The sequence below is a fragment of the Oryza brachyantha genome, chromosome 10 (genome assembly GCF_000231095.2).
Source record: "Oryza brachyantha chromosome 10, ObraRS2, whole genome shotgun sequence".
NCBI classification, from domain to species: Eukaryota; Viridiplantae; Streptophyta; class Magnoliopsida; order Poales; family Poaceae; genus Oryza; species Oryza brachyantha.
In genome coordinates this window covers 2328387-2353377 of record NC_023172.2, presented here as the reverse complement: position 1 = coordinate 2353377, position 24991 = coordinate 2328387, and the positions used below count along the sequence as shown (strand labels likewise).

General features: G+C 38.1%; 2 protein-coding genes across 2 annotated transcripts; one reads left to right on the top strand and one right to left on the bottom strand.

The window, feature by feature from the left end:
• Nucleotides 1–4016: 4016 nt before the first annotated feature.
• Nucleotides 4017–5362, bottom strand: LOC102715335 (bisdemethoxycurcumin synthase-like). Its single transcript, XM_006662145.2, has 2 exons — nt 5164–5362; nt 4017–5039 (listed from the first exon to the last, which is right to left on the bottom strand). The coding sequence occupies exons 1-2, from the start codon at nt 5360–5362 to the stop codon at nt 4045–4047; spliced, it is 1194 nt and encodes a 397-aa protein (XP_006662208.1). The 3' UTR covers nt 4017–4044.
• A 12742-nt stretch (nt 5363–18104) lies between these two features.
• On the top strand, nt 18105–22142 carry LOC102715053 (WAT1-related protein At5g64700-like). Its single transcript, XM_006662144.2, has 7 exons — nt 18105–18341; nt 19098–19160; nt 20298–20414; nt 20504–20753; nt 21330–21488; nt 21588–21739; nt 21979–22142. Exons 1-7 carry the CDS (start codon nt 18124–18126, stop codon nt 22139–22141), a joined length of 1122 nt encoding a protein of 373 aa, XP_006662207.1. The 5' UTR covers nt 18105–18123; the 3' UTR covers nt 22142.
• The last annotated feature ends 2849 nt before the right edge of the window (nt 22143–24991 follow it).

The following is a 24991-nucleotide window of genomic DNA, read 5'->3' as shown; positions in this document are numbered from 1 at the left end:
CTTCTACCAGAAGCTGTCCCAAACGGTCCACAGCTTCTGAGAATCTGTAGTTACGTATTCTGAAAAATGAACTAAGAATCTAGAAGCTAGAGAAGCTGTGTTTAGGAGCTTTTCCAGATTCTCAGAAGCTGGCTACCAAGCAGCTGCTTTTCAGAATCTAAAGCTCTCTCAAACAGACCCTTTAACTAGTTGATAGATGAGGAATATCGAGATCCAGTTACAAAGAAAATCCAGATAATTAGCATATGAATAAAAAGTCCATGGAAAAACAAACTAGGAAACAACACGTGATGAAGGTAAAAAATGTGTCTGAGTACAAATCATTTACTGTTGCAGTAGCAGCAGGGCACATAAAGAATGTTTAGATTTTTGCTGACACAAAATGGTTTCCAACCCTATATAAACTACTATGATTGCACTTAATTTATATTTCAGTTGCACATTGCTTATGCTAAAGTTGCTTATTTACATACTATGCAACTATAGGTTACCATTTGTGCAATTTTAGTATACATGTTCTGCAATTTGAGTGGGACAAATATTTAAAGAAGAAGATATCAAATAGCTAATAAAAATAGAAAAAATTAGATCAAAATGAATAATTGTTGGGCAGAATGCAAAATTTATGATTGATGTAAGTAACGAGATCCAGTTGTGAAAAATCTAGAAAATTAGTCGTTGAATATATGACAATGGAATGATCGCGCAGACAAATCCTCAACGTGGATAGGCTTCGAGCAAAACGGGTGAAACAGATCAGCACAGACAAAACATCTTAGATATGTAAGGAAAAATTGCAAGGATATTATTATAATTTTATAAAATTAGAAATATGACATCCTGACACACATGTCATTGACTTATGCGATCCCATATGTTATTGAAATACCAATATCATATCTCTAACTTCAAAAAATTATAATGACACGTTTGCAAATTTCCAAGCATCCAGGCACAGGCCAGCTCGAGCAGCGCAAACAGGCTCTGAGGATGAGCCAATACGGGCCGGGCCAGCGTGGACAGGCTTCGAGTGAACCGGCCAAACATGTAAAAGCTTCGAGCATTCAGATCTTAAAGCTCCATCCAACGGTTAGTAAATCAACAGATAGCAAATGAAAGTTTCAGGCGACTGGACAATAGCAAAGGCGGAAAACCAGTATTCAAATAACAACAAATGCCACATTTTACTCTCAAGAGGGGTACTACTATACCCACAAATCTCTTAGCTTTTCTACCTTCTAGAAATTAACGCTGCTTGTAAGTTTCAATCCAAAACAGAGTTGTTTCCCAACGTTTTTTGGTAAGTGGATCATAAATCCCCATAAACCACCCATAGAGCAATATAGCGTCCAAAAATTTGATATATGGTATTTCTAAAGAATCCATATACCTACAAGCTAGTACTCGCCCTTGAGAAGGTGCAATATAAATGTAAGGCACTAGACTGAGACTGGCTATATCAGTACTGATGTTAGTACTAACATATGACACAACCATAATAGGTGAAATGGGTTTTAAGACTCCTAGCTGATGTTCCATCATAGGTTGCACACGGATCACCCAGCTGATGTAGCTAGTGGCTGTGAGTTTCAAGTACATAAACGCACTCCCCATGCTTTCCTGTGCAACATCCATCATAGGCAGAATCGACATGACACCAGCTCTGGTACCATTTATTGGATAGAACCTCGTCAAACAAAAGATAACAGATGTAGAGTATGTAGGAACACAGTTTGGGGCGATTTTCTGGGCTGATATTGTAACTAGAAAACTAAAGTTACAACTTGCAAAAAGAGTGAAACTTAGCTACTGCTATTTATATTGTGGGGTACCTATACTAGGGGTATCCGTAGACTACATGTATACATACAGTCGTAGGGGTACTGAATAGTAAGGAGATTATATCTGTATGGCATCAATCGGAGTTTGGTAACTGTGGGATTGTATGCCGCACATACAAGATACGAGTTGTAACCGAATTAGGATAGATCTTAGTCTTATCAGATTAGGACACTACCATATCTATAGACCTTATCCCCCACTATATGAGGGGTACGGGACACCCCGTAGGGGGACACGATCATACATCCAATACAACTGCCAAGAAGGATTAGGGTATTATCTCGCTAAGCCGAGATCCTAAAGCTGGGTAAATCGCTTTCTTCTTCATCCAAAGTTCCAAACCATCGAGTTCCGAGCCCAATAGCTACCGCATAGTTTATTATCGACATCAATCGTCGTATTGCAAGACGAAAAATCGGAATCCTAGGTGGTGAGCACTCCATCCCACGATCCTATATTCCTGGAGTTCACGAACACCATACGCTGCGCTACCACTAACAAACTCAACGGAAACTCGAAAATACCTTTACTGACAATGTCTCATGTTACTTTGCGCTAATGACAGTAACACCTAGATCATGAGCAACTTGAACTACCATCAACATCCTCTTCCTCTCTCTTGCGGCTGTTGCTAGAGGACCTACTACAGTGCCACCTCTTTCTTGGCCTCAGCTGCCAGCCCCTCTACTCCGACAGCCTCCTATTCCTACCTCCTCTAATGAATGGAGGCAAGGCGAGGCTCCCCTTGAGTAGGCAAGGGCAGCACCAATTTTCTTCCCTTTCTTTGAAGAAGAGAACTTCTACTACTAGTAGTGCAACTACTAGCTTGCTTGCTCTTGAATGGTGTGGCTTGAGGGCTAAGGACTTGATGGTTTTTTATAAGTTGCTGGGGAGATTAAGGATAGAGGGGGAATGCTCATCTAGAGATGAAATCCAAGGATGCCTATGGTTTTGGTTATATATTGGAGGTGAAACCCTAGGTTTGGAGGGCACTTGTTGTGGCTTTGGTCTTCGTAGGTCGCTTGCACCCTGTTCTTCATCCTTGTCCCTTTTTCTCCCTCCTTCCAGCGGCTTCTGGTTTAAATCTGAGATAAACCATCCTAAAGACAATTGTCTGCGGGTTTTGGCAGGTAGGAACTGGATGTGCACAAGGTTTGGAAAGGTTCTAGAATGTTCTTAAAATTTGAGAAGAAAATTTGGCTGAAAGCAGACTTTGGTGGCTTCGTGAAGGTTCCTAGAAATCTAGAAAGAAATGAAGGGCATAGAGGTGAAATTTACCAAATTATGAGGGCCTTCTTGCACAAAGAAAAAATTGAAGGGTTGGAGGCTTTAAGTGCAAATTTAAGGAGGCTTTAATTAAGAGCTTCAGCTGAAAATTTTTGCCCTTGGCTTGAGCGGAAGGTCTTAAAAACTACCGGAAGATGAGACCACAAACGAATCGTAGAGACTAAAATCTTCATGTTTTAATTCGGCTAGAACGGTCTGACAACAAAACTAATCCACTAACTAGATTTAATGTTAAAATTTAAGTAATTTGGTAATTCCATAATCCTTTCACCCTGGAGATAGTATAACTTAATTATTCCTATGGAAGTTCATAATTCAAGGATATGTCTAGATAAATACATGTTAGAGGGACTGATTGGTTCATGGTGAACAATAGGCCGTGTATTTGCACCACTTCCATTAGCCAAGGTTATTTCCGCCCAAAACACCACCTAGTGATGAACCATGGCACCAGGATAAGCCATTGTGCTCTTTGCCCACAACGCCATCTTATGATGAAACCATGACACTAGTGGTTTATGTTTGTTTCGCCGTTGGGACCAAAAAAATAGACAGAGGATATTTGTACGATTACATAGCGTAGAACACAACTTTATTGATGGAAATTCATAGAATAGGTTGCTTGTAGAAAGTAAAGGTACAATATTTCTTTAATTATATATACATATGATAGGTATTATAGATTTTGTAACAAATATATAGAAATTTAACATCAGGATGACACATGGTAACAGATAGGATACAACACATGGACGTTCATTTACAACAAATATTTTACAAAGATTATATAGCAAATTCATTGCCTCAATGCTCCACCAGTAGGTCATAATCCTTCGTTAATTAATTACCAAACCACAATGAAGTTCCAGAGCAGGAGATGCAGTACCTTCATATTTTATTTTTAGTGGTGGAATTTTAATTAAGGTTGCGTAAGACTGGGTTACGTAGCACCATTGCCTCAATCGTGATTCCTGGTCCAAAGGCCAGCATTACTCCCCACTCAGGCTGCGGCTGCCCTCCTTGTTCCTTTTCACGACGGTGGCGCAACTCATCAAGAACAAATGCAATAGTTGCACCACTCATGTTCCCATACTCACTCAGAACATGGCGGCTCGCATCAAGCTTGCATGGTTCTAGCTCGAGCTTGCTCTCTATATTGTCCAGGATCGCGCGCCCACCCGGATGAACTGCCCAGAATATGTCATTCCAGTTTGGATCCATGTTTCCAACTGACTGGAAAGCATTGAGCAAGCTTTGATGGATGTTTTCCTTGATCAGCTTCGGCACCTCGATGGAGAGATGGAAATCTATGCCGTTGCTCTTGGTCTGCATGCCAAGTGCATGCTCAGTTCCTGGTATTGTGGTTTGGGATGCGGCGACCATCTCAAATAACGGGCGCTCACCGAGGGCGAAGGGGCCAGCACCGACAATGACGACACCAGCACCATCACCAAATAGACCATGGCCCACAACTTTGCTTTCATCTGGGGGCGAGAAGCATATTAGAGTTAGCTCTGAGCAAGCTACAAGAACACGCGCATCTCGGTTGTTCTCAGCAATCTCCTTGGCAAGTTGGAGCGCTCTGCCACCACCAGAGCATCCATGGAGGTTGAGGATGGTGCGAGAGACGGAAGAGCGGAGGCCGAGCAGTGACGCTAACTTGAGATCGGCGCTTGGAGCACCACAACCAGAGTAAGTGGTGAAGATGAGGTGGGTAATATCAGTCGCTGGACGACCCCACTCAGCGATTGCCTTCCGAGCAGCAGACTCAGCAAGCTTCGGGACCTCGGTGGAGACTATGTCTACTCGAGCATCAAGGGAGGGCAGGTCTTTGTTGATGATCTCTGGGTGAGCGTTGATAATCTTGCCGTCAAGGTGGATATACCGCTTCTCTATGTTAGATTTATGACCTGAAAGGAAGAAGAGGGCCCACATCTCTTATAAGAACTTGCATATTTCGTGTCTGATTGAAATCACTAATGGCAAATAATCGTAATGATCGATGATATTTGGAGAGATTGATCTACTACTTACATATTCTCTTCATCTTGTCCTTGAGGTCAGTGAGGTGGTCGCTGTTGGTGAGGCCGAAGTAGTAGTCGGCAAACTCATCCTGAGGTACGATGTTGGCCGGGTTCGCAGTGCCGATGGCGAGAACGGCGGCGTGGCCTTCCGCACGCTGTCTGCACAGCCGCATGTCAACAACACTACTGTTGGTAGCTGCTCCAGGCATGGCTGATGCTGATGGAACACAAAGAAATTAATCAAGATCGTGTGGGTGCTTATGGAATTAGTTGCTGGCTGTGTGATGCGTTTATGAGTGAGTTCTCTGGCTGCTGGCTCTATGGCTTTATATACTAGTTGATGCACCACCTGGCCCTTGCTATCCCCAGCCATGCGTGCATTATTAGTGAATCAGTTTGAAAAATTGCTAAAAATTCATCACATGAATACATGATCCATGGAGTGCCCAAATCTTAAGAAAATCCCATTTTAATATGAAATTAAATTTGTGTCGATTCAGACCAAACTGATATCTGTACTAATATTCCTGATTCGTTTCTGCAGTTTAGGTACTAATTTCATAATTCAAAACTAGTATTGACCTTATTCCAGCTGGAATTACAGAGTCCACGGTAATGTGTAGGGATACATATGTATCTTACAGTAAACAACCCCATTGTCAAGCAAAAAGCTGTTTGTATTGTTCTGGTTCATTGCTTTAAATAAACGAAAAAACTCGCTTTCCTAAAATTTTAGTCCTTCTAACGTTTGAAATGCTGAGATAAGGAGCTTCATATTAACGATGCATTGCGAGCGCCGATGTACGATTCTGAGATAACTATCTTGATTACTACGTACTACACCACCCCCAAAATAATTGTATTTGTGGATATCCCTGCTCGACATTTGACCGTTTGTTTTATTAGAAAATTTTATGAAAAAATATTTAAAAAATAGTCACACATAAAGTATTAATCATATTCTATCATCTGATAACAATAAAAATATTAATTATAAATTATTTTAAATAAGATGATGTTGACATCAGAAGCTGACCCGATGACGTATCACACACGAAGGTCTGAGAGCCACTTCTAAGAACGCTCGAGTGCACGACCTAAATTTTTAGAGTGCATGGGCATGCTAGTCAGTTTGATCCTGCAACTGACAAGATAAACAGTAAAATAAGCCGATCGGCTATCGAGCCGATAACTAACTGAGAAACCAGTCGATCGGATGTTGATGTAGTAGCATTTAGCCGATAGGCTGATTGATCTGTTGTTTAAAACTTGGATCGGCTGAGAATCCGATACATGTAAACTCAAATAGTTGAATAAACAATGAATCCTTTGCTACGATCGGCCAAAATCAATTAACATGTAAATCTCATAAGTCGATGCAACATAAATAATTGAGGATCTAAATAAATCAAGTCGATTAATGTACAAATAATGTATTAAGGCAATTGACTACTCTATTAATGTAAATATAACGAACATGTAAATTGACAAAGATCATCGGCTATAAACGAATGACAAACGATCAAGATCTATAAAATATTTAGCCTAGATTACTAAGAATAATCATAGAAGATTGGACCAAACCGCGACACTTTAAGATTACGCATAGCAATATCGGGATAGATATGAAACAGATCTAGATTACTATCAAGCCGATGAGCTGATGACTGATAACTTATCGACGGGTACTCCGATAAAACAATGAGCAAGATATATTGATCTGGTATAAACCATCTGGTAAATACAATCTAATAGATTGGACCAAACCGAGATAGTATCAGATTGAATATGTCAAATAGCAAATATCAAACCAACGTAAATTACCCAAAGTGGTCGACCAAATCAGCCCAAGATATAGGAATAACCTAAGCTAAATCTGATACGATAACTAGCCATCATACAACCAAACTAGAAGATCGGACTAAACCGAAACAGTTCCAATCTAATCGATATGATTACCGTGGCCGGTAGAATGTAGGTCTTACCCTCCGCCGGGGATCGATACGATGCTGCCCGCGTCAGGTGCCAAGTTTCACCGGTGTTGAAACCTTGGTGAAGAGGGTGGCGATGCACCAAGAGTAATTGATCTATGTATTGATGTGTAGATGATTTTTACAAAGCTACGGGATGCTATATTTATACCCCGAGAATTAACTAACTAACCGAATATGGATCTGTATCCAATAACTAATCTATTACACGCGGACTCTAATTAGAGATAATACCTAAACAAACCCTAATATTTACAAATGAAAAGTAACATGGACTCTAGTTTGTTTCCGAATCTATCTGCATGCTTTTAACTCAATTGAACTCCTTTTCCAATCCGATTGAGACTCTATCGGCTGAATCCGAGTTGATTTCCACCTTTTCTTCAGTCTAATTGCCCTTCTTTCTCGTTCGATTCGGTCACTGTTCCTGATTAATTCTTCAACGTTTTTTTCTAAATTCTAGCATTAACAACTGAACAATCAATCATTGAATATAACCAGTGAAAAATGCACTTATGTGAGACCGAGGAAGTAATTATTTTCACCTCTTTTTCTTTGTGACCTTGCTGAATCATGATATAAACTTGTTCATATTAAAGTTGCAATTGTACAGACATTTGTCATATAATCTTATTGTTTCGACCATGCCATTGATAATTGTCCAAGTTCATGGTATGAATATGAGATATGTTTAATATATCTGGCACTAAACAAATAAAAAACCAACAGGGAATGTAAATTTTTGGATCAACGGGATACTTTATATGTGACCAAGTTATGTTGCCCATGCCCGTAACTTACCAAATCTGTTACCCTATACTTATGGGTACTAAGTTCTCGTGTCTACGAGCAATGCTCTATGTTATCAAACACTCACCGTTCTAAATTTTAAGATTTTTCTAAGTTTATCTAGGTTTATCCATGTATCAATGTATATGTTTTGTATATATGTCTAAATTCATTAGCACACATATAAATATAGTTGAGACAAGACAAGAAAGTATGATAACATTGAACGGTGGGAATATAAACTATCTCATCCCTATGACAGGTCGTGCAGTGCTATGGTAGTTCTGTGAATGAACCATAACAGAACTATCTTCCAGTGGCTCGTAATTTTGTAATCAAAGGTGCACAGTGAAATGTTTTTTATCTTATTTTTTGTGGCGAGGTGATCTGTCACTCGAAGCAGAAATATAACAAATTGATTAAGCAGTTACTCCGATCTGGACTAGCAGGTGGGTTGTTTTCCAGATCATGTGATTAATTAATTAGCTCCAACGTCGTGCAAAGTAGTCATCAACGTGGAAGCCTCTTAAGCTGTCCCTGCCTTAATTACGAGCTGTTCTTAGGTTTTATAATGACGACCTGTGAGCTGCCCTAAAACGCAGTATCATCAGCTGTGATTATGTATTCGTTATTGTTTTGAGATACGTTCAAGACAGTATCCGAAAATGTTCACGATGGTCTTTAGTATAGCTAGATTGTATAAATGAATTATATCAAATTCTAGATCACACTAATTTATAATTTGATACGTGGAATATTTCAGCACTAATATGTATTTTCATAGGCCCTAGCTTGTGATCGTCCAGCTGTCGATGCAGTCTAATTATTTTTTTTTCTGCACAATCACCATATCCCAGCATTATCTTCACTGCAAAATGAGTGACACGAGAATGAAGTATCAATTAAATAAATGAAATGAACACGGATGAACTCGTGCTCCCGAGATTAAATACTCGAAATCGATCTATCAAATCCCAGAGCACATTTTCATATTTAGATTGTGATCATGGAGCTCATGTCCCATATCTTCATGGAGATAGTCAAATAGACCCTTTTAGAATAGTGGATGACTCCGGTGTATTTTACTGGTGGTAGAATTTAATTTATACCGTTGATTTATTTTTATCCGACGGCTATGATTAAATTATACTACCAAATATTAGGTGTAGTAGAAATTTAAAGGGGTAATATCGCCATTTTTATTATGATCTTTATTGGAAAAAATAAAATTACAAAATGTTGCTAATTAAGTAATTAACAAAGTATAAAACTACCTTTTTATTTCTACTGATAGTATAATACTACAAATAAAATGCACCGAAAAGTTGTTTTTCAGAATATATGTGTTTTTATCGATGAGAATTTTTCGATGAACGTATAAACGAGATCCGAAGAGAGAGCAGAGGTGTGGTGGATTCGGAAGGAATAGCGGGACGGATCGTGATCGCCGGCCCTCTCAAGCTGGACGGGAGTCACTTCATGGCCGCCAAGGAGGGAAGGACACATAGCTCATCTGACATAACTTCATTTTAATCCCTACATATCAGCCGCCAAGTCAAAGGCACAGTAACATCATAATTTCAATTCTCTAAAAACACATCTAGACTAATTAATGTCACCATCTTTTCGATTAGTCTTATACTTAAAATGAAGCCAAAATAAAAAAATTAGATTAATGTTTTGATTTGATTTTTTGAGTTTTTCATCATAGTTTATTTTCTAATCATTACTTTTATATCGGTAAGCATACATATGTAACGGTCTTACGTAGAAATTATTTTTCAATTATTAATAAGTCATTACGCTTATACTTAAATTCAAAGAGACAATCATGGTTTAACTTCCTTGATTATTACTTAAGCCAACATTTACGAGTACATTTTCTCTTACATATATATCAAGGCGATTATTTCTAAGATGTAGTTATTATCATTTCTGTTCAATCTTCACAAACTTAGTCTCTTTAACAAATGGTGAAAATATCTCAAAAGGGATTAGTTTTTGACCGGTTAGAGATGAGAATTTTCCGACGGGGTTATACTGATCCTTCACACATAATAATCCATAATAGATGTTCGGATATGTAGCTGTGGCACTCTAAAAATTTCCAGGTGGTGCGCTCTATTTTTCACATATATAGAGTTAGGGCCCCACTTTGCTACCCGTGGGTTAAAATTGAAGCCTGGCCTCGCCCCCGCAGAGTGTTGGGCCAAATCCGTTTTGAAATCTGTGTGGACAGAGTAATTTGTTGGAATAGATGTTCATTGTTTTTCAATAAACTTCCATGGATAGAGAAGTTTGAACTCTAAAACAAAACTAAAACACCTCGCATTCTAAAACCGAAACGGAGAATGTAATTAACTTCATCTACAAAATCACTAATGCATCCTGCTCCAATAAATAATAAGGATCAAATCCTGTGCCGGATGCCGGATCGGAGGTCCCAAGTTGGCGAGCTGTCGCGTGCTCACGGCACGTGCGAACGCGTCTCCCCGTGATTTTATCTTAATTTAAATATTTTTATTAAACACTAATTTTTAATCTCTCTGGCTATTTAGTTATACATGGTTTCCCTACTCGCATTGTTAAATTTGTACTCATAAACTCTTTTCTCCTAAACTTTCTACCTAATCAAAATAACTTTGAGCTCATAAAATTTATATTGAAACAAATAAATTTATTTCCAAATTGTAGTGCTTTAAAAATATTACTGTACAATCAAAATAATTCTAGTCAAAATATATACTTGAGAGGTACAATTTTCGTATCTACTATAGAAATTTAAAACAAAATAAAAAAAAATCACTAGAAACGAAAAGGAATAAGTTCACTTTGGGTCCCTTAAGTTGTCACGAAGTATCAAATCGTCCCTCGATCGCAATACCGGAAATGTTGGTCTTTGAAGTTACGAAAACCGTTCAAATTAGGTCCCTTGGCAATATTGGAGAGTGGTTTTGCTGACGTGGCATCCTACTCAGCAAAAAAATATATGTTAAAAAATTCATGGGTTGCCAAGTCAGAAAAAAGCGCATCGCGGATGCGTGCGGTGGCGTCGGCCCGGGCCTCGGCGAAGCGGGCGTCGAGCCGAGCCCCTGCGAGGTCAGTCCGCTCATCCACTGAAGGTCCGGCAGGTCGACGTGGCGAAGGACAGACCGGAGTTTCGGGTGCGCAACGGACAAGAGCAGGGCAAGCGTCGCGTCGCCTGCGGCTTGGGCAGCATCGCCCCCGGCGACGCCTTGGGTGACTTGAGCCGCTTCACGCTATCCTCCAGCATGGCCAATGCGCCGAGATCCTCCTTGCCGCCGGAGAGCACGAGTGCCGCCAACTGTGGTGGAGGCAGCAGGCGGGAAGATAGAGAAGATGGCTTCTTGTCTGATACAATCCCGGTTGGAGCAGCCATGAGGCCAACCGTAGAAGTGGCATTGAAGGTTGAAGCCATGACTGCCTGCCTAGTAACGGAAAATTAACATGGAGCAATAATTATAAGCACACACAAGCTTGTATTCAGGAAATGGAAGTGGGGATGGAAGCCCCGCATGGATGTCCATGTATTGCCAACCAAAGCTAAGAGCTTAAAATTGCTGTGCATTAGAAAAATGTGCAAATGGATTTTCTGAGCGACGGGGAGTAAACCGATGATGGGTCGACAACGACGAGGTGGTGGTGGCACACGGGCTCCGCGGCCGTGTACGCCGGAGGCATCGAGTGGCGCTTCCGGCTGACGGAGTGATGGTGGTGGTGGTGGTGATACGACTGCTGCTGCTGTTGGGGCTGCGAGTGGTGGTGCGGGTTGCGCGGCGACGATGGCGGAATGGACGATATGGGGATAGGCGACGATACTGTGGAGTTTGGCAGTGGCGGCTCCTTGCCCTTGACCGCCTTGGCCCTCATACCACTTCTGCGCCGTCGCCTCCTCGCTACCCATTGCTGGCACCGACGCAGCCGGCGCCGCCGCCGCCTCCTCCTTGGTGCCGTCGATATGCCGACCAACCGACATGGTGACCCTAGAGGCCGTGCGGTGAGAGCTTCAGCCTCTCACACCCACCCTCTCATGCCCGTCGTCGCCCTCCACCGCCACTCGGCTGTCACCGTCCCCGCCCTCACACACCGGCCGACGCCGGCCACCGCCGCGCACGTCGGCTGCCGCCCTCCCGCGTCGCCACCCCGGCTGCCACCGCCCCGCCCTATCGCGCCGGCCGCTGCCCACCGTCGCCGCCAGCCTGACCACCCCCACCCCCGTAGAAGCGCGCTCTGGAGGTGGAAGTTAGGAAGAAGAGAGGAGAGGAAGGGAGAGAAGGTGAGGGTAAAAATAAAAAATTCTGACATTTGGGACCCACCGGCCGCCACGTCAATAAAACCGGTCAAAAAATGGGTCAACACTGCTGAGGGTCCTCTTTTGAACAGATTCTCTGAGTTTAACAGTACACATTTTTGGTATTGTGGTTAAGGGATGAGAGTTTAGAGACCTCTTGTGGACTTATTCCAAACGAAAATACCTAAGAAATCATGTATGGCCCATGTGCTACTGGGCCCTCTTAGATGAAGAGGAAATGCGTGAGCCCTGCAAAAATGGACGGCCCATCATGCGAGAGCCCAGCTTGCTCAAAATGCGAAACGTAAAATCGAAACAGGCTGAAAAAGGAAAAAGTTCGCTGGATGAGAGGTGGATACTGGACCTGATCGCACAGCGTGCCTGCAGGCGAGCGTTCGCGTCAAGTCGAATGTTTGGTACTAATTTAAAGTATTAAATATAGATTAATCAAAAGACTAATTTTACAAATGAGAGCTAATCCGGGAGACGAATTTTTTGAGCCTAATTAATCCAAAATTAGCAAATGTTTACTATAGCATCACATACGCTAATCATAGATTAATTAGGTTCATTACATTCGTCTCGCGAATTAGTCCAAGATTATGGATGGATTTTATTTATAGACTACGTTTACTAGTGTCCAAATATTCGATGTGACTAGAGGCTAAACTAGAAACAAACACCCCCTTGTTCCCTCCGTTTCACAACATCAGATTTTTGTAGACTTATCTAACATTTACTTACATACTAATGAATCTATATATATATATACTACTTAAAAAATACGGATATTTCTGTCTTGGTACATCGTGCGGGCCCCACACACGTCGCACGCGGGCCGTCAGCCTGCATTTGACTCCGCGCACCGCCTGGGCTGGCCTTGGCCCACGCCCTTGGTTGGCCTGCATCTGTTGCTGGTCCGATTCCATGAAAGCCAATGTGCAAGAAGAAGCCCAACAAACCAGCGGTCATTGTATATGAGTCTAATTCCAAGTCCCTCATCTAATTGTTTTTCCAAATTGCAATTATTATATGCATCCTATCGTTTTTTTGAGAGAAAGATGCATCCTATCGTTGATGTGGGCTGCGGCTGTTCCGATCGATAGAGGAGTGTTTCATTATTAATTAATTATTTTGGCTAATTAAATCCGTATTGATCTAGCTTGTGTCACCCATTTATTATTACATATATTATTTATGATTATTTTAGCCTTGAGATAATTTTTGAGGAAAGGTTAAAAATTCCTCTATATTTTAATAGCTAATATTATTGACTTTTTGACACAAATTTATGCAAATATGTGAAAATATAGTTATAATTAAAATATATTTAGTAATAATTCATAAAAAAAGTAAATGATAATTGTGCAAGTCTTTTTCATAAGAATAATGGTAAAATATGGATAAAAAAGTTGATGGCATTATTAATTAAAACACATAGGGAGCAGTTGTTTTTATAAGACTTGTTTGTCCGCTAAATTATATACACATCACACAGATGAATGTCATATATTTTAATAGAGTTTTAAATATAATGATTTTTTATCCCGTGGCAAAACACGGACATTTGCTTGTGTGTGTGTATATATATATATATATATATATTAATATATGGATAAATCTAGATCAACTTAAAAAATCTTATAATATGAAACAGAGGAATAGGAAATTCACAAATGCGAAATAGGACACATTAGCGCCCCTATCAACTATTTTTTTTCCACCTCAGGTAATAAGGAGTAAAATCTCTATTTACTTTTAGCTATGTTCAGATTTATTTATTGATTAAGATTATTTTATATATGTTTAAATTTATTATTATTCATACGAATCTAGTCAATAACCGAAAGGGTTACATCGTGGAATGGATGTCGATCCTGATATTTTAGCCAGTGCCCAGCTCTAAACAATCCGTTGATACGCAAGGTAAACAAAACAATCCAGTTTTGCACTGAATTGAGCCATTATGTGTGTAGTATTATAAGTTTCAAAAGAAGTATTGGATATTAATTTTTATATTCTTTGAATCCTTTTTTAAAAAATAAAACTAAACCTAACCTAAATTTATCAGTAAATTTGAACAGTTTATCCATGCCAGTACATCTAACTAGCCTAACAAAACGGCTTTGCCATGCCCACAACTCTAACGGTGATTTATACAGTGCAAACTTTGGTGAGTACTTGCTATTTTTATGTGCGGCAGATTATATGCCATTTTGTTACTGTAATTCGTCTGACTTCCATATAAATGTCACGCCTCTCCACCTTTTTATACCGTGCCCCGCCATTGGCTGCTGGAATGAATAACAATAACAAATGGGTGATTAAAAGCCAAATAACGTATTTATAAATAAAAAATAATTTATAAATAAAACTTTTATATACATATTCTTGGTGATCTAAAAAAACAAGGCTGAAAAATAAACTTCGGTGAAAAAAAATTCAAAATCAACTCGGAATTTAAGATTATAAATTTAAATTTTGACTTATAAGGAATGTTTTTTTTTCTAGACGCACGTCTAACACATCTAGACAACGTCTAGTCTCAAGACATGGGGCTAACGTTGAGTTTATGCCCTAGTCACTACTCTAAACATTAATCGTGTCTAGACAGTCAAAACGGTGTAGATGAGGGTTCTAGGCGAAGACATCACGTGTTTAGATGGTGCAATACGTGTCTAGACTTGTGTGTTGATGATGCACAAATTTTAGCATAGTGAGCACAAGATCTTTTCCATCACACCTGAGTTAACATAAATATATTAAGCTTATGAGCAAGTAGAAGAGAATGACGATTAGCCATCATATTTAATGAAGTTATAATGAACATGCAATCATTAGTTTATTATTTACTTATTAAGATTGTTTTTTTATCTTTGTTACTTCTAATGAGACTTGAGAACTAAGAAATATGATCAATGTTAGTATTTATCATGTATTTTTATGTATATATCCAGAGTGCACATCGTCTAAATGGAGTCTAATTCGTCTCATGCGTCCAATACGTCCAATCAGTCTAAACGTAACATAAGCTATCGTGATGCTAGAGATTGCTTTGTCGTCTAATTTTGTCTTGCATCTAGAATAACATTGCTTATAAGCAAGTAAAATTAAAAAGATGGGTGAATATCATGCTGCCAGTGGATCCTCTAGTTGGCGTGTGATTTTGGTATGTACTATTAGTGATCTGAAAGATAAAGCTGGAAAGTAAACCTCGGTGAAAAACACTCAAATCATTCTAAATTTGAGATCAAAAATTGTTAGGTTTATAAGTACAAGAGAAGCGAAAAGATGGGATGAAAATCATGCGGCTAGTGGGTCCTATTTAATTCTGTCATCTTTTATATATATATATATATAATTAACATCATGTTCTCGTATAATTCCATTCTCAACTTTACATGTTAATACAAAAATTGGTACATGCAGTAGCAGAGGGGCATAATGGATGGTTAACATATAATGATCATGGAAAGATATATTCAATTTCAATACCAGACCACGAGTCTTCCATGATACCCAAAAAAAAAAATGGTCTTTCATGATTGTGAAACACCGACAGGTTATATGGTTTACCATCAAAAAACTTTTTATTTAAACCTTCAAATAATTTTGAAATGAATTCCCGTAAAATTTATTTTCAGATTGGAACCTTTGGTCATGCCATTCATATATTAGCATGACAGCACGTCATTTCCATCACTCCCAACTTGTAATCAAGCCTCGTTTATATGGACCTCAATCTCAATCCTGGTCTGTCATTGTGGATTAACTAGGAATTGGAATTAAATAACCGACCAAAACTTTCATATTAAATCTGAAATGAAAGAAATTTCAGGTTATCCAAAATTCCCAATAAGACCGGAGTGTAATACTTTTCAATATGATGTAAGTTTCAATAGTATTGTTTAATCAAACCACGATACGTGTGTGCTTAAGCATGTACTTCCTCCATTTCATAATCTAAAATGTTTGATTTTTTTACTTGCAATGTATGATCATTTGTGTTATTTAAAAAATTATAGAAATATCATTTATTTTGCTTGTGACTTGCTTTATTATCAAAAGAACTTTAACCATGACTTGTCATTTTTTATATTTGTATAAATTTCTAAATAAGACGAATGGTCAAACGTTACAACAAAAAAGTTAAACATCTTACATTATGAAACAGAAGTAGTACTATTGTATTATACATCCATCACTTGATGCCTTTTATGAGCAAACTCACAATACTTTCGAGCTCCCGATTTGCTGCAAGATCTTCCTCTTCGTCTTCGGTGAACTCCGATGAACACCGGTGATCACCTAGTTGGTTACGGTTTTAGGGGCTCTATTAGGATTTTGGGGTTAGGGTGGGCTAGGAGGGTCAAGATGAGGATATTGTCCTGCATCCCCATCATTAAGGGATGACCAGACAAGGATGGTACCGCCTCAACCTTACGAGAGAAAGACGACAATATAGGTTTGTGTTGATGACATGGAAAGTTTATCATTGGATTTTTTTAAGAGGTAGGGTGGAGTTGCTAGAGATGAGGAAGAAGGTGGGGGTAGAGTCACCTTGTTGCCACTCAGAGGGAGGAGCAAGGGAATTGGGCATGAGGGTATCAGTAAATACTGGGCAGTGAGGTGGCAGAGCGAGGGTCAGCATTAGTGGAGAAAGCAATATGATAATAGAGAGGGAGGAGAAGATAAGGTGGAGGGATTCTATAGCTGCACAAATCTTGAGGCAAGACCATCTATCCAAAGTTTATATGATTTGAAGAGAAAAAATGTGACTGAGTGAAGTATAAATAGTCCCAACCATTTATGCCAAATGGTTCCTACATCCTTAGCTCTGTGTTTATATTGTTCTCTTTTGTGTGAGTCCAAGATTATATATAGAAAGCAAGAAGACAAATGACTCTACCTGCTTGTTTTGTTTGCATCCATGACCCATTGACTGACTACAGTGGTTTAAAGATTGAATTAATCCGGCCTGTACTGTCCTCGTCTATAAACATGTTCGTCTTGTTTTGCTGGTGAATAACTTAGTGTTTTTAATTCCTTTCGCACATCAGCGTATTCCTTGAATGACATTTCCTAACGAGCTTAATATATCATTTTCTTTGATGCCATTTGATAAGAACCTATACGTCTTATATTTTTGAACAGGGGTAGTACCTCACCTCGTTTTCCGCTAAATTCTAGTAACATCAAAATTAATATTTTGTTTATTTAGGCCCTTCCAAAAACATCACATTGAATCTTTAGACACCTAAATAAAGTATTAAATATATATGAACATTAAAACTAATTACACAGTTATGGGGGAAATCGTGAGACGAATCTTTTGAGCCTAATTAGGACGTGATTAGCCATAAGTGCTACAGTAACCAACATGTGCTAATGATGGATTAATTAGACTCAAAAGATTCGTCTCGCGGTTTCTAGGCGGAATCTGAAATTTATTTTGTAATTAGACTGCGATTAATACTTCAAATGTTTTTTAAAAAACTTGATGTGATGTTTTTCCGAAAAAAATTTTGCAAACTAAACCACGCCTTGATATTATGCATCATCAAGAACAGCTGGGTCATGAAGTCTGCAGCAAATACTAACAAATCAAGCCAAAGAAACAAATCAATGCAAGTTAATTTGTACTATAGTTTACTACATAAATATAGACTAGCTACTACCAGTACCAAGCTAGGCCAGTGATGCATGCACACATTAACTATTTGTCTCTGTCGGCAGCTCACGCTCTCATCCAACCATCCATCGCGATTACATAAATTTGACCCATAATGAAACGTTCGCATGCCCCGAAGTCTTTTTTTCATACAACTTCGTGTTGATCCCGTAAGCTTGCATTGCACGGAGATCGATCGAGGTCGCCATGGCCGGAGAGGGCAAGCCGGACGGCGGCTGGGCAGCGGCGGCGGGAGAGGGCGTGATGCTGCCGGCGAGCATGGTGCTGGTGCAGCTCTTCTCCGTCGTGCTGGTGCTGCTGTCCAAGCTCGCCCTCGGCGCCGGCATGCGGCCCTTCGCGCTCCTCGCCTACCGGAACCTCGTCGGCGCCGTCGCCGTCGCGCCGCTCGCCTTCGTCTTCGAGAGGTACGTACGTACTTCGTCTTCGTGCGTGCGTGCGAGCATTTCTTGCTTTCCTGGTGAACATTTTGGTGGTTCCTTCTTGGTTCAAACCGGAAGTTATTTCTGCACATGTGTATCACTACGTGACGTTGGAAGTACTTTAGTACTCCAAATGTCATCGTGTCCCCTAACATCTAATGTATATATTTTATATACGTGTCTAGATTCATTAGCACATAAATGAATTCAGGCAATCTTAAAAAATCTTAGGCCTCTTTGTTTCACAGGAATTTTACAAGAATTTCACAGAAAACAGTTCAATTCCTCCAGTTTTCCTGTAAAAATCTATTGAAACGAAGAGGCCCTTATAGTGCAGAAGAGAAAAAAATATCTTTTTCACGTAATATGAAACAAAAATATGTTCCCTCAATATAGTCCCATCAATAACATAGGACCACATAGATAAATCTAGTTAAACAACGTGGAACGAAGGGAAGTACACGCAAAGCGCACCACTAATCACTCATCACTCATTAAATATAAATGAATGAACTGTGATCAACCTAGTACTAATAATATGAACACAGTCAGTCAGTTCAGCTCGGTTTTTTTAAGATGAAGACCTGGTACCAACATGGGGTAGTTGATGACCAGGCAACCTTTGTTTGTAGTGGAAATAAAAAACGACCTCAGCTCAAGCACCCTTTGCTTTTCCTTTCTTAATGATCTTTATTTCCTTTCTGATTTTTTTTTTGTTTTGGCCTTGTTTTTATGTTCTAGGAAACATAGGAAAATCCCGGGCATTGTGGAGTGGTGCTGGATTTCCCTAAACGCTACATTTGGGTTGGTGCTTCTTCTCTCAATAATCAAATACTACTTTTGTTTTACTTGTGGAAGGGAAAATATTACCAATTTATCATTCCCTATATATGCTTATGAAAATGATAGTTTCAGAAGAAAAATGGATTAAAAATTCAGCTTTTTCTCAGTACTACTACTCAGGTGGTTAGCTGCACTAGTAGAGCAGCTTGCCCCCCTGTTCAACCCATTGACACCATGTAAGTTTGGTACCCATGTGTTATGTTCATATACAAACATGTTTAAGTGCAAGGGTACCGTCTGCATTTGGTTATCTGCCTTATACTCCCCCGTCTCATTATATAAGTGGTTTTTTTATACTTTTTTAAGATAAATTAACGATAAAGAGAAGGATAACTCTTCGGTATATTTTACTAGTAGTATTCTACTATCAATAGAACTAAGCTTAGCAATTGAGTAAAAAGGATATTTTTGTATTTTATTAATTAATAATTAGCAGTATTTTGTAATTTTATTTTTTGCAATAAAGATCACAATAAAAAGGACGATATTACTCATTTAAATTTTTACTATACCTAATATTATTATATTATTGGTAGTATAATTTAATCATAACCGTTCGATAAAAATAAATCAACAGTGTGATTAAATTCTACTACCAGTACAATGCACCGGAATCAGCCCCTAACAAGAATATACTGATACACATATGTTAAAGAGATGTGGCTGGGGATAGAAGGGTAGTTTGGGGTAATATGGGAATAAAAGAATTAGAGTTTCTTGATGGTACAATTTGTACACCAAAATCCATTATATTTAGCCGAAAACTACAAGGGGAAAATCTCTTATATTATGGGATGGGTGAGTAAAATTTCAAAATTCTTATATTTGTATATGGTGCCAGTAGTTAGCTTGGTAAAAAATGAGGGAAACATGGCATTGTTATATATATGCTAAAAGGGATGTTTTTAAAACATGACCATTTATTTTACTAAAATGAAACATGACCATGTTGATTGATATGGTGTAGTACCTGTCCAATCCAACTCTGATTGGTAACATGAATTTACTTGGTTTCACACAAGTTTCACGAGCTCTAGCGTTGGTTGCAACCATTCTACCATGGTTCTGAAACCTTTCTTCTTCCTCTGCCTGTTGCAGGGTAATTCTATCAATGGGGCTGTACTATTATGGCTTGCAAAGCACCTCTGCCACTTACTCTGTCATATTTTTGAACATGATTCCTATTGTCACATCTATCGTCGCGACCATATTTCGGTATTTCTCCTACTCGTGGAAAAAAATATTTTCAACACATTGTGATCCACACTATCACCAATAACCTTTATGTTTTAATTTTCATTTAGAGTAGAGAAGTTGGTGCTTAGAAACTGGCCTGGCAAGGCAAAGCTCTTGGGCATCATAACATGTGTGGGAGGAACAATGGTAGTGAGCTTTTACAAGGGCAAACTGCTGCATCACCCCTGGCCTTCCCACCTGTTGAAATTCCACAGCCATGATGAATCAGGCCCACACGCCTATCATCGCAATATGGTAGCCGGTACATTGTTCTTGTGTGGCAGTTGCCTTGGCTATGCCTTTTGGTTCATCATACAGGTATTAATTCAGGCCTGTTTATAGTTCCCAAAACAAAATTTTCATGTTATCACATCGAATATTTGGATACATGCATGGAGTATTAAATATAGGCAAAAAAACCAATTACACAGATTACGTTTAAATTGCGGGACAAATCTTTTAAGCCTAATTGTGTCATGATTTGTCAATGTGGTGCTACAGTAAATATTTGCTAATGATGGATTAATTAGGCTTAATAAATCCGTCTCATAGTTTTCTTATGGGATCTTTAATTTGTTTTATTATTAGACTATGTTTAATATTTTAAATGTTTATACATATATTCGATGTAACAACCAAACCCAAAAATTTTCCCTAATTAAACATGCCCTCAGTCTTGCAAGCTGGAACATGCCAACTCTTTAGTTTTGTACTTGTAGTTACTTCTCAGCTCTAAATTTGAAGTTAAAAATTCAAATTTTAGCTTAAAAGTATAAGTAGAAAAGAAAAGATGAGGCTATCAGTTTTCAAGATCACACCACCAAACCACATGGTAGTCACCTTTTCTGAAGCACTGCTACTTCAGAGTATAATTTTACTGCAAATACACTACAGGTTAGGCTTGCAAAGGTGTTTCCATCCAGGTACTGGGCAACCACCCTGACATGCCTTTCTGGAAGCCTGCAAGCCTTTGTGATTGGCATTCTGATCAACCCTACCAAATCTGTATGGACTATCAAGTGGAACCTGCAGCTTCTGACAGTTGTTTACTCGGTAAGATTTCCCATCCAAATATTTATGGTAAAATTGTTCCATTCTATCTGTTTGGTTTGAAAATTGACATTAATTAAGCTGATGTGCACATTCCATCAGGGGGTGTTTAACACTGGCGTCTCATTTGTCCTGATGTCATGGGCGGTAAAGCATCGTGGACCCATCTACCCATCTATGTTCAACTCATTGTCACTGATCGCGATGGTTATCATGGACTCTGTGTTGCTTGGTACCAGTATCTTCTTAGGGTGGTGAGTTCCTGTTTTTTCGTGCGCGGACGTAACATATAGTCCCTCCATTTTATATTATAAGTATGTATAAATTCATCAATATATCTAGATTAATTAGCACACATATGAATCCAGTCAATACCAAAAAAGTTTTATAATATAAAACAGAAAAAACACTACCGTAGCAAGTACGACAAAAATGTTAATGCTGCATGAATACATTATGAGAGTATGAGACTGTTTACTGTCATGGTCTGCAGCATACTTGGAACATCATTCATCATTGTGGGGCTCTATGCCTTTCTCCTGGGGAAAGGCACTGAGCTGAAGCAAGCTGCAGCGGTACAGAATACTGACAATAAGCAGGACAACAGAGACGGCACTGAGCAGCGTGGAGATGAGATACTACGTAGCATAGCGTAACAGTAAGAGTAGTGTTATCTCTGTCCTATAATAATTTTATTTTTCATTTTTCTATTTTCAATGTTTAACCATTTATCTTATTTAAAAAATTTATGTAAAAATCTAAAAAAATTAGTCACGTATAAAATACTATTCATATTTTATCATCTAGTAATAATAAAAATAGAAATTGCAAAAAAAATTTAAATAAAACGAATAGTCAAACATTGAAAAAAAAACGAAAAATAAAATTATTATGGGACGAAGTAGTACTTTGGTAGCATGAAAGATGCTGCTAGGCAAAGTACTGATGATGATGATGATGATGGTGACAACTTCTAGATGGATAACTGATAGTATAGCATGGTAGTTTGTAACTAGTTTCTGGTTCAAACAAGAACATGGTGCAGCCGTGTAGATCTCAAGAATTTAGCCCCTTGTTGTTCTTTTAGGGGATTTCAAACATTGAAAACCCTACTGTACTGTGTATGGATAGAAACTAGGTTGGACAATAGCTAACCAATCTTGATCTACTGAATAGCATGACTAACAAATTTATTAATATATACGTGTTAAAATAAGTTTGAGATAACTACACTATTATTATATTATATATATAAAGTAATAAGAAAAAAGTCACCATACTCATTCTCACGAGCTATAAAATCTCATATTAATCGAAAAACAAAAATAGAATCAAACTAGAAATACAATTTCAGAATTAAAATAAAGAAAAGTAAAAAAAAAGAATCCATGTGTTATACATTTTAGAAAAACCCAAATTTCGGATTAAAAATTTAAAAATAATTAATATTAAGTGAAGAGTCCATCTGTAAGTGCAATTTGGAAATATCTAAAATTCTGGTTAAATATAAGTAAAATTAATAGAAAATAATCGATATATAAATACAATTTAAAAGTATTTAGAATTTAAATAAAAAATAAATATTACGCAAAAAAGATTTTATGTACCCGCACACATTAGAATAAAAGTAAATATACAAATTGGGAATTGAAAAATACATAAAAGTAAAATAAGGTTACATGTATAAATACAATTTAGAAAATAATCAATATCAAGATAAGAACTCTTGTATAGATAGAATTTATAAAGATACTAGTCATGCAATATGTGTGGGTCACCATACTAATAGTTCTATAAAGATTGTAGTGGATTCAAGTTCTATTCACAAAAAATCAACAAAACTAATGATTGAGGAAGTTTTGACAATTTTAAAAACCCAATAGAAATCAAAACAACATCTACACACAAGCACAAAATGGTTGGTTGATATTGTTCCTAAAACACGCTTTGTGATTAGAAGCCAGCTACCTATATTCTTATTAGGCAATTCTCTAGAGCTCTCATGTCAATCAAACAAAATGCAAATCTTGTACCAACTCGTTTTACTCATTATTTGATGACATTCATCACCGAACGACCTTTATTTTGATCTAACGTCCTACGCTACTCCGCATTCGCAACTTCACATTTCCATCTTTAACATTTTTCCCTACTTCCCTAATCAGTGAGATAAATATGGTAATTGATTGATGTAAATATATTTACATCTAATATATATACGTATACTTTTCATTAATCGTTAAAAATAAATAAGTAATTAAACACAAGCTAAATAGAGAAAATGATCAATATAAATAAGGAATATATATTCACATGTATTTTAATTTATTCATAAACTTAACTTTAATGGCTAAAAAATGATCTATGTATTTTTATGTAATATATATGTGTTGTTGTAAATTTTGACTATACTATACGTGTTGTTGTTTTGCCCTAAAATATATATGTGAATATATACATGATCAACACTATGGGCAGTAGTCGTCACACACAACGCCATTGAGGTGAGGGTACATGCCCTCATGTATTGCTTGGCGATTCCACTTCATTTCCACAAAAACTACAGGAAGCACGGTTGCCGGTTCCCCAACGCAAAGATCGGATGGCTGAAATCATTTTCATAAGTTCAAACGTCTAGGATAAACTCCACCTCTCATTGCACAAATTCTTTATATATAGGGACTTATAAATTATCTTGCCAATTATACGATTTTTATGTGTTATAATTACATTTCCAATTAGAAACAAGGCAAAAACTTTATCAGCAAAATTTGCTACAGGGCATCGAAAAAACGCGTAATTAGCCGGTGGACACCGTAAAATCATGAATTTACTGCAGGCATCACAAAAATAGGGTAATTAGCTGGTAGACACTCTGGCCATTATTTTATTTATTTTAGAGTCAAAAAATTTAAAAATAACGAGATTGCCCTCGGTGGCCGGGTCGTCACCGTCCTCGCCACAGTTGTGTCACCGCCGCCGCCGGCTCAGTCGCCCTATAGGCTAGGTAAGTTTTTAATCTTTCCAAATGTTTTTTAAGTGCTAGAAGATAGCGTTTAGACATAGAAAGCAACATGATACTAGGCCGTCAATTTTTGTTTTAATCTTTCCAATTGATTTTTAAGTGCTAGTAGTTTCATTAACCAAGAAAGCAACATGTCAATTTTTGTTTTACACAGAAGTATCGAGCATATCGGTAGCAGCACAGATCAGTTTTAATCGTAAAGGAAAAGATCGGTGTTGCCTCTGTATACGCATGATACTAGGCCGTCTCTCTCTAACGGGGGTATTTTTGTCCTCTAAAATACTCACGTTCTCCTCTGTTACGTAGCGTTCAAAGTTATGGTATTTCTGAGAAGGTGCAAAATCTGTGGTATTATTTGGTACCAGCTAAAAGTTTGTGGTATAGATAAAATTTTTCCTTCTTTAAAATATCATACTGAGTGAGTGCTTCTAGCCACTTTGCTATTTTTTCTATTTTTTTTGAGTTTTTCAAATTTTTTGGC

What these genes read in the sequence shown, in the direction of transcription:
- LOC102715335 (XM_006662145.2), bottom strand. Translation starts at nt 5,362, where the DNA reads ATGCCTGGAGCAGCTACCAACAGTAGTGTTGTTGACATGCGGCTGTGC. An exon ending in GGACAAGATGAAGAGAATAT is followed by an intron (nt 5,040 to 5,163) that starts GTAAGTAGTAGA and finishes TCTTCCTTTCAG; the next exon opens with GTCATAAATCTAACATAGAG.
- LOC102715053 (XM_006662144.2), top strand. Translation starts at nt 18,124, where the DNA reads ATGGCCGGAGAGGGCAAGCCGGACGGCGGCTGGGCAGCGGCGGCGGGA. An exon ending in CCTTTTGGTTCATCATACAG is followed by an intron (nt 20,754 to 21,329) that starts GTATTAATTCAG and finishes AATACACTACAG; the next exon opens with GTTAGGCTTGCAAAGGTGTT. An exon ending in TTCTGACAGTTGTTTACTCG is followed by an intron (nt 21,489 to 21,587) that starts GTAAGATTTCCC and finishes ACATTCCATCAG; the next exon opens with GGGGTGTTTAACACTGGCGT.